The following is a 12,348-nucleotide window of genomic DNA, read 5'->3' on the forward strand; positions in this document are numbered from 1 at the left end:
TGAATTATGAGATGGTTGCGTTGGTGGTCTTACAACAAAACAAAGTCATATTCAAAAGCACTTCTGAATCCTAATTAATGGCCGTATTGTTTGCCTCAAGTCTAATTGATTAGAAACAATGCCCTGTTGCCTAGAGACTTACCCAGTCTTGGCAAAGTTGGTCCAGTAGGTCATTACCACTGCACTAAGCATCACATCATTTTTGGAGAAGTTGCAGGGGAAAAGCTCAGTTGGACCAATCATGGGCAGCCCGAACACATATGGGATCTCATCGCCATGTGCTGCATCAGCCCAGGGTGGCACCTGCTCTGTTTGGCAGTGATGGTAGAAGGCGTAGAAATAAGTAGGCGAGCCAAAGCTGGAGTGGAGGTCTGCTGTCGCCACTGCTGGAGCCACCCACTGATGATCTGTGAAGAGCGCCAGCAGGGTCTTTCTTCTGGTCTCTGGGTTGTGGCGGTCAGCCCAGTCAGTGTACATAAACTTAATGGTCTCCCGCAGGATGTCTTTCCCCTCGGGGTAACCGTATAAATCATCCACAAAACTCGACACGGCGTAGTCAAAATCATTGGCTTGAACTCCGTTCTCGTTGTCTACAATGAGTTCCACAAACTTCAGCCCCTCGCCTTGGTTGACGCCCAGCATGATGTCGTAGTTGAGGAACTCCCCTTGCTCCATGAGGATTTGAGGGTCATCGGGGATGACATCGCCGTCAATGACGGGTCCAAAGGCGATGTGGTAGCGAGCAGGCTGGATGTCCTGCTCCACGAGTTCTTTGTAGTGTTTTTTCTGTAGGCACTCTACCATCTCCACTGTATCTTTGAGGTTGCACCCCACCTTTTTGGCCAGCATGCGGGCATACTTGGCTGGTTGAAAGCTGACAGCCCAGCTGGACAAGGCTGTGCCACTTTGGGCTATGGCCCTTTGGAAAAGACCTGCATAGGAAAAACAAGACGGCATCACAAGGAGAACAACCGCAACAGGCTACAGTACGATCCAAACGTCTGAGACCACTAGTGACCACCTACTTCCATTTATTTAATACATTTTTATTACAAATGATAATTTCAAGAATTCAGAATTGTAAATAATATTTAACTGAATAAATACAGTTGAGGTCAAAAGTTTACATACACCTTGCAGAATCTGCGTGTCAATTATTTTACCAAAATAAGAGGGATCATACAAAATGAATGTTATTTTTTACTGACCTGAATAAGATATTTCACATTAAATATGTTTACATATAGTCCACAAAAGAAAATAATAGTTGAATTTATAAAAACGACCCTGTTCAAAAGTTTTCATACACTTGATTCTTAATCAAGTTATTACCTGAACGATCAACAGCTTTTTTTTTTTTTAAGTGATAGTTGTTTATGAGTCTCTTGTTTGTCCTGAACAGTTAAACTGCCCGCTGTTCTTCAGAAAAATCCTTCAGATCCCGCAAATGCTTTGTTTTTTCTGCTTTTTTGGCCATTTAAACCCTTTCATACTAAGGACAACTGAGGGATTAATATGCAACTATTACAAAAGGTTCAAACACTCACTGATGCTCCAGAAGGAAAAACCATGCATTAAGAGCCAGGGGTGAAAACTTTTGAAAAGAATGGAGATGTGTACATTTTTCTTATTTTGCCTAAATAGCATATGGTTTTTTTTATTTTATTTAGTACTGCCCTTCAGAGGCTACAGAAGATACTTATGTGTTTCCCAGAAGACAAAATAAGTAAAATTTACCCTGATCTTCAAATTCAAAAAGTTTTCACCCCCTGGCTCTTAATGCATGTTTTTTTCTTCTGGAGCATCAGTGAGCATTTGAACCTTCTGTAATAGTTGCATGTGAGTCCCTCCTTGTCTTCAGTCATTGCTTGAAAGGGTTTAAATACACAAAAATACAGAAAAAACAAAGAATTTGTGGAACCTGAAGAATTTTTCTGAAAAACAGCAGGCAGTTTAACTGTTCAGGACATACAAGGCACTCATAATTAACAAAAAAAAAAAATCATTCAGGTGACAAGACAGTATTAAGAATCAAACTTCTGAAAAGGGTAATTTTTATAAATTCAACTATTATTTCTTTTGTGGGCTATATGGAAACATCTTTTATGTGAAATACCTTATTCAGGTCATAAAAAAATAACATGCATTTTGTATGATCCCTCTTATTTTGGCAAAATAATTCACAATTTGCAGATTCTGCAAGGTATATGTAAACTTTTGACCTCAACTGTAAAAGTCAATACTGTATATTTAAATAAATGTTTAAGAATTTTCAAAATTGTAAACTTTTGTTTAAAATTCAGTTTTTAAATAGGGAAAAATAGCAGATTTTAAATGTGCGCTCAGACTTCTGGACCCCACCGTAGGCTATTTACACAGAAAGTGCTCCTCCGTATGCAAGCTGGAGCAAATTATCACATCTCAGTTTAGCCGTTTTTATGCAAATCTTAAATGGTTTGGGAAAAGAGGCCATGCAAGTCAACATATGAATGCTGATGAACTCGAATAGTACACAGAGCTGATCAACATTTTAGTTTTTCATGTAATTTTTAGAGGGAAACTTTAAATCTATTTCTAGAATTTAATTACAGCACATTAACACGCTGTAAACCCTTCTCACATATAGACAAACGTCAAGAAAATTGACCCACACCATTGAAGAGAAGCAGATATCATGCACAAACATCAAGACAAAAAAACAAGTGAGTGAGCAGGAGAGAAAGTGTGTTTGTGTGTATGAGAGAGAAAGACAGACAGAAAGAGCAAGAGAGAGGAAAATTGAGTTACTCTGTTACCATGACAACCCCTGGGATCTCAGTCTTACCAGTGCAGTTATGAGTAAAAACATGTTCTTACTAAAGGAGACAAAAAAACTATAAAAACACACATGGAAATTAAATGGAGATAAGGGGTTGTTTCAGTTTGCAATTCAACGAAACGGTGACAATTTGGCTTGAACAGACAAAAATATTTGTGAATGAAGAATATACTGCTAAAATTAAAAAGAAAAGGAAAAGATGTGAAATATATGAAATTTTTTCAAGATTAAGCAGTGCACGGCTTGCCTCAGGGCTAAGCAATCGCATGGCACACGAAAGTCTCTTCCAAAGGTGTCTTTGAGTTCATTTGAATGATAGTGACAACCTTAAAGCAGGTCTGTGCCAGGAGACCTCTTCACAAAGCAATCTTCCAAGCAGAGAGACTCAAAATGGAATTAATGTATTTACCCTTTTTGTGCCAATGGAAGGTGAATGCCGTATTTGGGCAGTGTGCTCATGGCATGCCTGGTGATGTGTATGGACTCAGCTAAATAAAGACGGGAAAATGAAACGACCTACGGAGATTTAATTTCCATAAACAAGTGATATCAGGTCAAATGGAGTGAGTTAAAGCAGCTAAAAGCATGATGAAAAATTAGCTTGCCAAATGCTGGGCCAACTGCAGTGGAACTTTCTTTGATTTTAGGATTTTTGCATTACATTCTTGAGCTCTGTTTTCTGTCACAGGTTTTTCACAACTGAGATTGCGATTCGATTTTCAAATGCAAATGTGTAAAGTTCAAAACCACACAAAAAAAAAAGCACGGAGATGAACTTTCAAATGAGCTCGTAACACAAACAGCTATAGCATGCAGACGAAAATTGTTTAAAAGTTAAAACCTCTGTATTGTACCTTTGGTTGAATTGCTCCAACGGTTACCTTCAGAATAATGGGAAAGAGTCAGCAGGTTGACACACGAGGCCCCGGCTCCAGAGCCAAAAACAGTAATGCGTAAAGGGTCACCCCCAAAGAATGCAATGTTTTCACTCGTCCAGCGCAGGGCCTGGATTTGATCAAGAAGTCCATAGTTTCCCTTGGCTGCCTGGTCTCCTGTGCTCAAAAAACCTGCAGACAGAACAAGGAAGCAAATTAGTGTTTGTGTGCATTGCAGTGCAATTTTAAAACCTTAGCAAAGATGGAAAGCTATTGAAATATTCAATAGCAAACTGCAGATGAAAGTATGTCAGAGAAAGTGACACATTTCTAAAATGAGAGGAAACATTCTCATCCCTCCCTCCAAATATTTGTTTTAAACATCCATGAAATGTAGTTCTTACTCTGCTGAAAAAAAACAGCATATGCTGGTTAGGTAGGTTTTGGTGCTGGGATGCTGGTTTTAGCTGGTTAATGCTGGTCCTTTGCTGGTTTATGCTGGTCCTTTGCTGGTTTATGCTGGCCATTTGCTGCTTTATGCTGGTCCTTGACCAGCAACATGACCAGCATAAACCAGCAAAGGACCAGCATTAACCAGCTAAGGACCAGCATTAACCAGCAAAGGACCAGCATAAACCAGCTAAAACCAGCATCCCAGCACCAAAACCTACCTAACCAGCATATGCTGTTTTTTTCAGCAGGGAACGCTTGTTCACCTCAGGAGAGCTTATGTAAACAGTTTTTAATAGTTGTTTATTTCTTGAATCTCACAGTCGGCCTCTCCTCTCTGGCACACAACACAGAGTCTGTGTTTTTTGGTTAAATGCAGCATAATTTTTTAGACTATTTTAGTACTATTTATGTAAAAAATTATAAATGAAATTAAATCAGCCAAACATACAGAGATTAAGGAATTCCTCTGCACTGTTCCAAAACCTAGCGAGCACCCTATGTAGGCTGCATTTTAAGGCATTATATGTTATCTTTATTTGGTCAAATTTAAATTCAGCATCACATGTATTCTTCACAAAGTAGGCAATCCCACTGTGACAAGTAAAAATAAATCATCTAAAATGGAGGATTAAATAGTTCTGATTTGGAATGCAGTACCCAGAAGGCCTATTTCTGTTTTCTATAGCTTAGCACCATGCTAACAACAAACTCAATGCACAAGTACTGAAATCAATGGATACTGATTATGAAAAATTAACCATGGTTTTATTGTAGAATAAAGTGTAGTAACCATGTTTTTTTTTGGCATCCCTGTTGCATAAACCAACTAAAACCAGCATCCCAGCACCAACATACCTAACCAGCATATGCTGTTTTTTTTTTTTTTTTTCAACAGGGATCCCTGGTGAAAAAAACAGCTAAAACCAGCCTAGGCTGGTTGGCTGGTTTTAGCTGGTCAACCAGCCTGGTTTTAGCTGGTCATAGCTGGAAGGCAGGCTGGTTTTAGAGGGGTTTTGTCCACTTTTCCAGCCTGGCCAGGCTGGTCTTAGCTGGTCAGGCTGGGAAACCACCAGCTAAAACCAGCCTGACCAGCCTGGGAGACCAGCTAAAACCAGCCGCTTCCAGCTTAAACCAGCTAAGACCAGCCAACCAGCCTAGGCTGGTATTAGCTGTTTTTTTCAGCAGGGATATTGCATATCATTTGTATAACCACAGTTTTATTACTAATATGATGGGTAAACTATGGTTAGTGTAGCAAAGCCATGGTTAATTTGCAGCTATCATGGTTTACCATGTTTTATTTATTTTTTATTTACAGTTAAAACATTGTTAATTTTTGTAAGGCAAGAGTCTCTAATGTGCTTCATGGGAGGAACACTATTTGTATGCACAGAGTACATTGCTACATGTAAATCGTTTCAAATCAGGTCAGTTGTGATGTTAGCTTAGCAACATGCTAACAAACTCCACAGAAATCAGTGCCGAGTAAAAAGTCTTCTGTGCCTTCTGTGAGGAATGCATTGCTAAGACATTGCTATATGTAAAACCTTCCAAATCAAGTCATTTATTGTGTTAGTTTAGCAGCATGCTAACTTAAAATTGTTTTGCTACATTTAAATCCTTCCAAATCAGGTCAGTTATTGTGGTGTTAGCTTAGCAACATGCTAACAGTAAAATACTCAAATCAGTGGTGTGTGAAGACTCTTGTGTGGTGCAAGTTAATTACAAGGTTCACTGTGTTTTGAAACCTTGTACTGTTTGTTAACAGTGATTCCTAACTTTATACTATATTAATCAATATATTTTTTTTTTTTGTGGTTTTACATTAACCCTGATTGTAAGAAAAAAAATGGAATTGCACCTCTCTGGGGTCACTGGAGAATGCAGCTGTTGTTTTGCCCCTTGACTTTGACTTAAGTGCACTCAAATTAACAACAAAGTTTGTGGCAATATATTACAAGTGATTACACTGAAGTAACCCAGTGGTGTGTTTTAATGGAAAACTAGCCAGTAACTACTTCACTACAGTAGTTTATCCTGGGAATATACATCTTGAGGGTGCTTCTGGAATAATGATTGTGTGCATGTTCAGTGAACAGATCACCATTTGGGTCTTGTAATTGCCCTCGTAGTCCCAGAACACATGAAAAATAATAATAAAGCAACACAACAAGTGCTTTACAGTAAGCTCATTTACCAACGCAGACAACAAGAAACAAAAGACTCTGGAATAACTTTGGATCTGTACACAGAACGCACACACAAATTCATCTGACCCTTCCTCCGCTACCTTCCTTTTGTTAATTGAGTTCTTTATTGGATTTAATTAATCTAGTTGTGTTGCTACATCAAGAAGTTGATCTCCTGGAAGTGGCCGTCGAATACAAGCACGCATTTAATTGATTCCATTTAGCCAAGGCAGTGTGCAGAGCAAATCAAAAAGACCAGGCACAGGCTCGAAAATGATTAGCAATCAAATGGCAGGCTGTCAGGTGCTCGTGCCTGCGGCGCCGAGCCGCGAGCACATTTGGCTGTTAACGCAGGCAGGCAGCGGCCCGCTTTCCATCCTCATGTATGCGGAGAGGTGCAATCCAATCACAGGGGAACAAAAGGGCCTCCCTCTGCTCAGACAGTGAATATCCTGGGCTCGTGAATGGAAATGTATTTGGTACAATGTGGAGAAAACAGATTCACAACAATGCGCTTTAATGAGACAGGCAATAATTGTGCATTTTTATCACAGTAGTCAAGGAGAGGATTTGCTGCGTAAGCGGTATTGACTAATTTCTGTAAGATTAAGGGTCAGTAGGGCACTTTGGACGACAACAATATTCTGTTATTAGAAATATACACAGACAATATAGGATATTTAACTCTGCGTGCAAATTTGACTGACAACGCTCATCTTTAAAAAAGACTAATAACACTGTAAATATAAGCTTTAGCCAATCTCAAAAAGAATATCCGTTTTTCATACTGTACATTATAACATTGTGATGCCTACATTTACTTGTACCATTTAGAATTAATTAGTGTTCCTATTCCTGTTGAAGAAACATAAGAAGCATATGCTGACAAGGTATATTTTGAAGCATGGTAGCTGGTTATAAGTTGGTCCTAAGCTGGTCTTGAGCAGGAGCTAGTTGCAGCTTATGACCAACTAAGGACCAGCCTAAACCAGCTCATGACCAACTAGGACCATCTTGGACCAGCTTATGACCAACTAAGGACCATCTTAAACCAGCTCATGACCAACTAGGACCAGCTTAAACCAGCTCATGACCAACTAGGATCATCTTAAACCAGCTTTGGACCAACTAAGGACCAGCTCATGACCAACTAGGACCAGCTTAAACTAGTTCATGACCAACTAGGACCATCTTGGACCAGCTTATGACCAACTAAGGACCATCTTAAACCAGCTCATGACCAACTAGGACCAGCTTAAACCAGCTCATAACCAACTAGGACCATCTTAGACCAGCTCATGACTAACTAAGGACCAGTTTAAACCAGCTCATGACCAAATAGGACCATCTTAAACCGGCTCACTACCAACTAAGAACCATCTTAAACCAGCTCACCGCCAATTAAGGACCACCTTAAACCAGTTCATAACCAACTAGGACCAGACTAGACTCGTTACCGACTAAGGACCAGCTTAAACCAGCTCATGACCAACTAGGAGCAGCATGGACCAGTTTATGACCAACTAAGGACCAGTTTAAATCAGCTCAAGACCGACTAAAGACCAGCTTAAACCAGCTCATGACCAACTAGGACCAGCTTGGTGCAGCTCATGACCAACTATGGACCAGCTTGGACCATCTTAAACCAGCTCAAACCAGCTACAATGCCTCAACACATACCTAACCAGCATATGTTTGTTTTATCAACAGGGATTTTACATTTATTTAGAAAGAAATTTAATTTTTATATCATCTATCCTCTCAAAAGATTTCTGATGTATGACTTCAGACCTTCAGAGTCCCTTCCTCAGAAGATTATTAAATTTAAACTTCAAAAGTGAAGCATAACTCATAAATACAAACATTTCATTGCAGGCTATTCCCTTACAAGGTTACCCAGACTCAAGTACAGAGTGTTAAACCTTTAATGTTGTCTGTGTAAGATAACCAACCTCTATTCTTATCTTTGTAAAGTGTACAAATTTCTGGAAATTATGATAGTGTCAAATAACATCTACAAACTTTAATTGTAATAGTAAAAAAAAGGGTCGTTTTGTGCTGGTGGTCCTTTGGAGAATGATATCGTGATGTACCAAACAACTGTATGGATTGACCTCTTCAGATCCAAGTTTTCATATTACAGTAACCTGAAGCCCTGCAGTGTAAGTCATACTGGGAATGGTCCAAACAGATAAATAAAAATGGAAACAGATTGTGATCATTTGGCCCCCAAAGTGAAATTCAAAACTAGATGAAAAAGCCACAGAGAGGCTTCCCTTACAAAAATGTCCAGTGGTAATCCTGTGGTACTGCAACAGTACAACATACATTTACCACATAACAAATGAGCATAGCTAAATATAACAGGATTACCACAGCACTTTCTGTTGTACAGTATAACAAGAATTTACCATTAAATGCCATATGTGGTTTTTCTGTTGCTTTTTTGTGGTAATACCAACACAAGCTAAATATGACAGGATTACCATAGCACTTTCTGCTGTAAGAATTTACCATAGATGGCATATGTGTTTTTTTTTCTTTTTTTTTCTTTATTTATTTTTTTATTTTATTTTATTTTTTGTATGGTATACCAAAGTACTAAAGCAGAGATAATTATGATATGATTACTACAGCACTTTTTGTTGTATACTATCACAGGAATTTACCATTAGATGGTATGTGTTTTTTTCTGTTGTTGTTTTTGTGTGTGTGTTTGTGTGGTAATACCAAAAGTATTGGAGCAGAGCTACTTATGACAGGATTACCACAGCACATTCTATATGACAAATATTTACTGTAAGAAATGCATTTTGTGGTAATTCTTATTTTCTCTCTCTTCTGTGTGTGTGTGTGTGTGGTATTTAAAAAAAAATGACCTTGAGAAAAAATATGTGATATAATAAAACTAATATACTAATATATAGAATTTAATATACAATTTAACATTTTTTGCTAAGGCATAATAAAATTTACTGTAATTCATGACAATTTTTTTTGATGCCTATATAGGAGTAACAGCGAAAACTGTAATATAATGCTGAAATTGACATTGCTTAGAAGACATTGTGAAATAAAGGCTTATTTAGCATGTATTATTTATAAAACTATACTATAGTCGATTATAAACAAAATTATAAACAAATAGGAATACCACAGAATACTTAAAAGGTTAAAAGTTAACTTAAAAGGTTAAAGGAATACCACACTCTAAAAAGTGAACTTGGGTGTAAGTTGGATTACTATACCTATTTGAGTCTATTTAACTTGACTTTCTGCTTTCCAAATTGTTATGTAGAATTGTACATTCTTTCAACTTAAATGTGTATAAATTTATCTCAACTTCACATCTAATTAAATATTTCAGTTTCAGCCAATATAACGTTGTTTCAGACGTTTTATTTGTGACGTCATGATGCACTTGCTGCTCGGAAATTTCTGATCGACCGCTATTTGCATTTTCTTCCCGGACTCGGATGAAAGGTAAGTTGATAATCAGTTTTAATCAATATACTCGATAATGCACCATTTAAACGTGTGGTTCAGTGGTTATTAGTCAATTGACGTTGTTTGTGAACATGAATAACGAAATCGTAATTAAATGTCTGAATTTGCACGACCGCACGTTTGCCATATAGCCTTCAGGTCAGCATGTTACGTTAATATGTTTTACATACAATACGATATATTTATTTGTTTCGTTTTGTAGAAATGTATTCAGTGTGGACCTTAGGGGTCTGTAAAATAATTTAAAAGTGGATATCTCTTTTACTGTGTAACGCTATCAAAGTACGGCGCGAGAAATTTGAAAAACTTGTGGGCGGGAAGTGTGCGGGGAGAGCACTAGGCTGAGGCGATTAAATGTAGAAATCGCCTCAGGAAGCCTCGAGTATTGTTTATATGCATAATCTTTATATATCTGAATGGTACATTTGTATTAAATTTGGGAATCGCCTCAGCCTCGAGTATTGTTGATATGCATAATCTGTATATATCTGAATGGAATCGCCTCAGCATCAAGTGTTGTTCAGTCCTGTTCTCCCCGCCCACAGCATTTCAAATTTCTCTCGCTGTACTTTGATAACGTTACAAGGTAAAATATATACGTATGCATATGTGTGTGTGCTCTTAAAAGCAAATACTCAAGTTTATTGTGTTAAAAATTTATGAATTTAATAACATTAATGTTTGTTTGTACTTTTACTTGTCTTCGACAAGTTAGATCTGATATATTCACCAATTTGTTCACCAACAATGATGATGAAAGTAGTGACTGCTTTTAAAAGTTTTTTGAAGATTTTTTTTTGTTGTTAATAAAAAAGTGATGATTATTTTTAAGTAAAATCAGCGCTGATTTTACTTTAAAATAATCATCACTTTTTTTTATTAACAACAACAACAAAAAAAATCTTTAAAAAACTACTTATTTTACCAGGATGAAACAAAACACAAAGATAGCCAAATTAAGCTCAATGCCCTTTTAAAAGCAATCATCATTGTTGGTGAACAAATTGGTGAATATATCAGATCTAACTTGTCAAAGACAAATAAAAGAACAAACAAACAATAATGTTATTAAATTCATTAGTTCCAAGTGCCATGTACTTAAATCAATTCCTACTGGAACCCAAGCAGATGGTTTGAGATGTTAAATTAATCTCGGTTTTGACTGGAGAAGACCTCAAAAGTACAAAAGAACGGGCCTAACAAAAAAGAACGAAAGAAAACTGGATCCTCCAAAGCAAAGCCAGAAATGACAGAAACTGAAAAAGGCACTATTGTACGTTTCTTTCAGGGTTACAGATGAAGAGAGATGGCAGCAGCAGGTTCAGTCCCAGAGATGTTGCATTAGAACATTTGCCAGTTCGGTCTCCCTCCAAAAAAGAAATGTCGCAGCCAGACCGTTGGAGCTTTATTTGTCTGTTCCGTCTTTACTCACCCGGCAGTAAGACAAATTGGCCCTCCTGTTGTATTTGCGTCCCTAAAAATATTTACAGTGTGACAACACCTTCATGCTTTCAGTTACCATCACAGAATTATCATCCATTTCAGGGACTTCAAGACTAAAAACATATTCCATCTGTTCCCATACCACAGGCTGGCACCTGAAAGCGCAAGTTTCAAAACTGCAAGAGGCGACACAATGAACTGCCAAAAGTTGGTTTGAAAAGGTTACAGTCACTAAAGTGATAGCACTGCCTCAAGTGGTAACTAGCTGTACTGCATGCTGATAATTAAGGAATAATGTACAGTGACCACAGATGGTATGAATTACTGGCTCTGAGCATTGTCTCCGTCAAAGGAGATTAATACACGAGGGGTTGGCAGAGGCTAAAGCCAGGATCCACTACAGGATCCCGACTGAATTTGACTTGACAGACCTATTCCTGTCTTCACTGCTTTGATATGCAGAATCGAGAACCTACAAACTGCTGCTCCAGGCAAAATACACAGAATTTTATTCAAACATTTTTTTCTTAGGGATATTACATTAAAGTAACCCACTTCCTTCTAGAAAAAAAAAAAATAAAAAAAATCCATTGCCTTTTATTTCCCTCCTCTCCAAGGAGGATGGATCAGTGACATGCTGAATGCCTTTCATGTGGATATTTGGTGAAAAATAAACACTAATAAAAAATAAATGGCCGTAGACTTTGCAACATTACTTTTGGATAAATGCAGTCCAAACAAATGCAACGACAGGGTAATCTTCCCAGTGTAAATACAGGTAATGAAAGTTAAATGTACATTTCTATAATGGAAAGGATTACAGTATTACACCTAGAGACTGTTGCATTATTTAGCATATATTACAGCTGTCAGAGATCTTATCAGGTTAACATCCTTGTCATATCTCATTTCAGTGGACTGAGTGAATGAAATTAGCTCTAGGTAAGGCCTACAGTTTGCTGACTTGGATGAACATACTGCAATAGCCGTTCAATACACATTTTAGTCACATAATGTAGCGTAACCTAATATGTTGTAAAAGAAAAAAAAAGCATAACAAAGC

At 37.6% G+C, this 12,348-nt stretch overlaps 1 protein-coding gene across 2 annotated transcripts in view; it reads right to left on the bottom strand.

Annotated features, from left to right (window-relative positions):
- Positions 1-12,348, bottom strand: part of nlgn1 (neuroligin 1) — a 293,385-nt gene that overhangs the window by 4,509 nt on the left and 276,528 nt on the right. For both annotated transcript variants that reach the window (XM_073825378.1, XM_073825377.1), the window contains 2 exons: positions 3,673-3,885; positions 143-932 (listed from right to left, as the gene is read on the bottom strand). In XM_073825378.1, the coding sequence (XP_073681479.1) occupies positions 143-932; positions 3,673-3,885 (1,003 nt within the window). The remainder of the gene's footprint in view (positions 1-142; positions 933-3,672; positions 3,886-12,348) is intronic.

This window comes from Garra rufa, chromosome 20 (genome assembly GCF_049309525.1).
Source record: "Garra rufa chromosome 20, GarRuf1.0, whole genome shotgun sequence".
In the NCBI taxonomy this organism is placed as follows: Eukaryota; Metazoa; Chordata; class Actinopteri; order Cypriniformes; family Cyprinidae; genus Garra; species Garra rufa.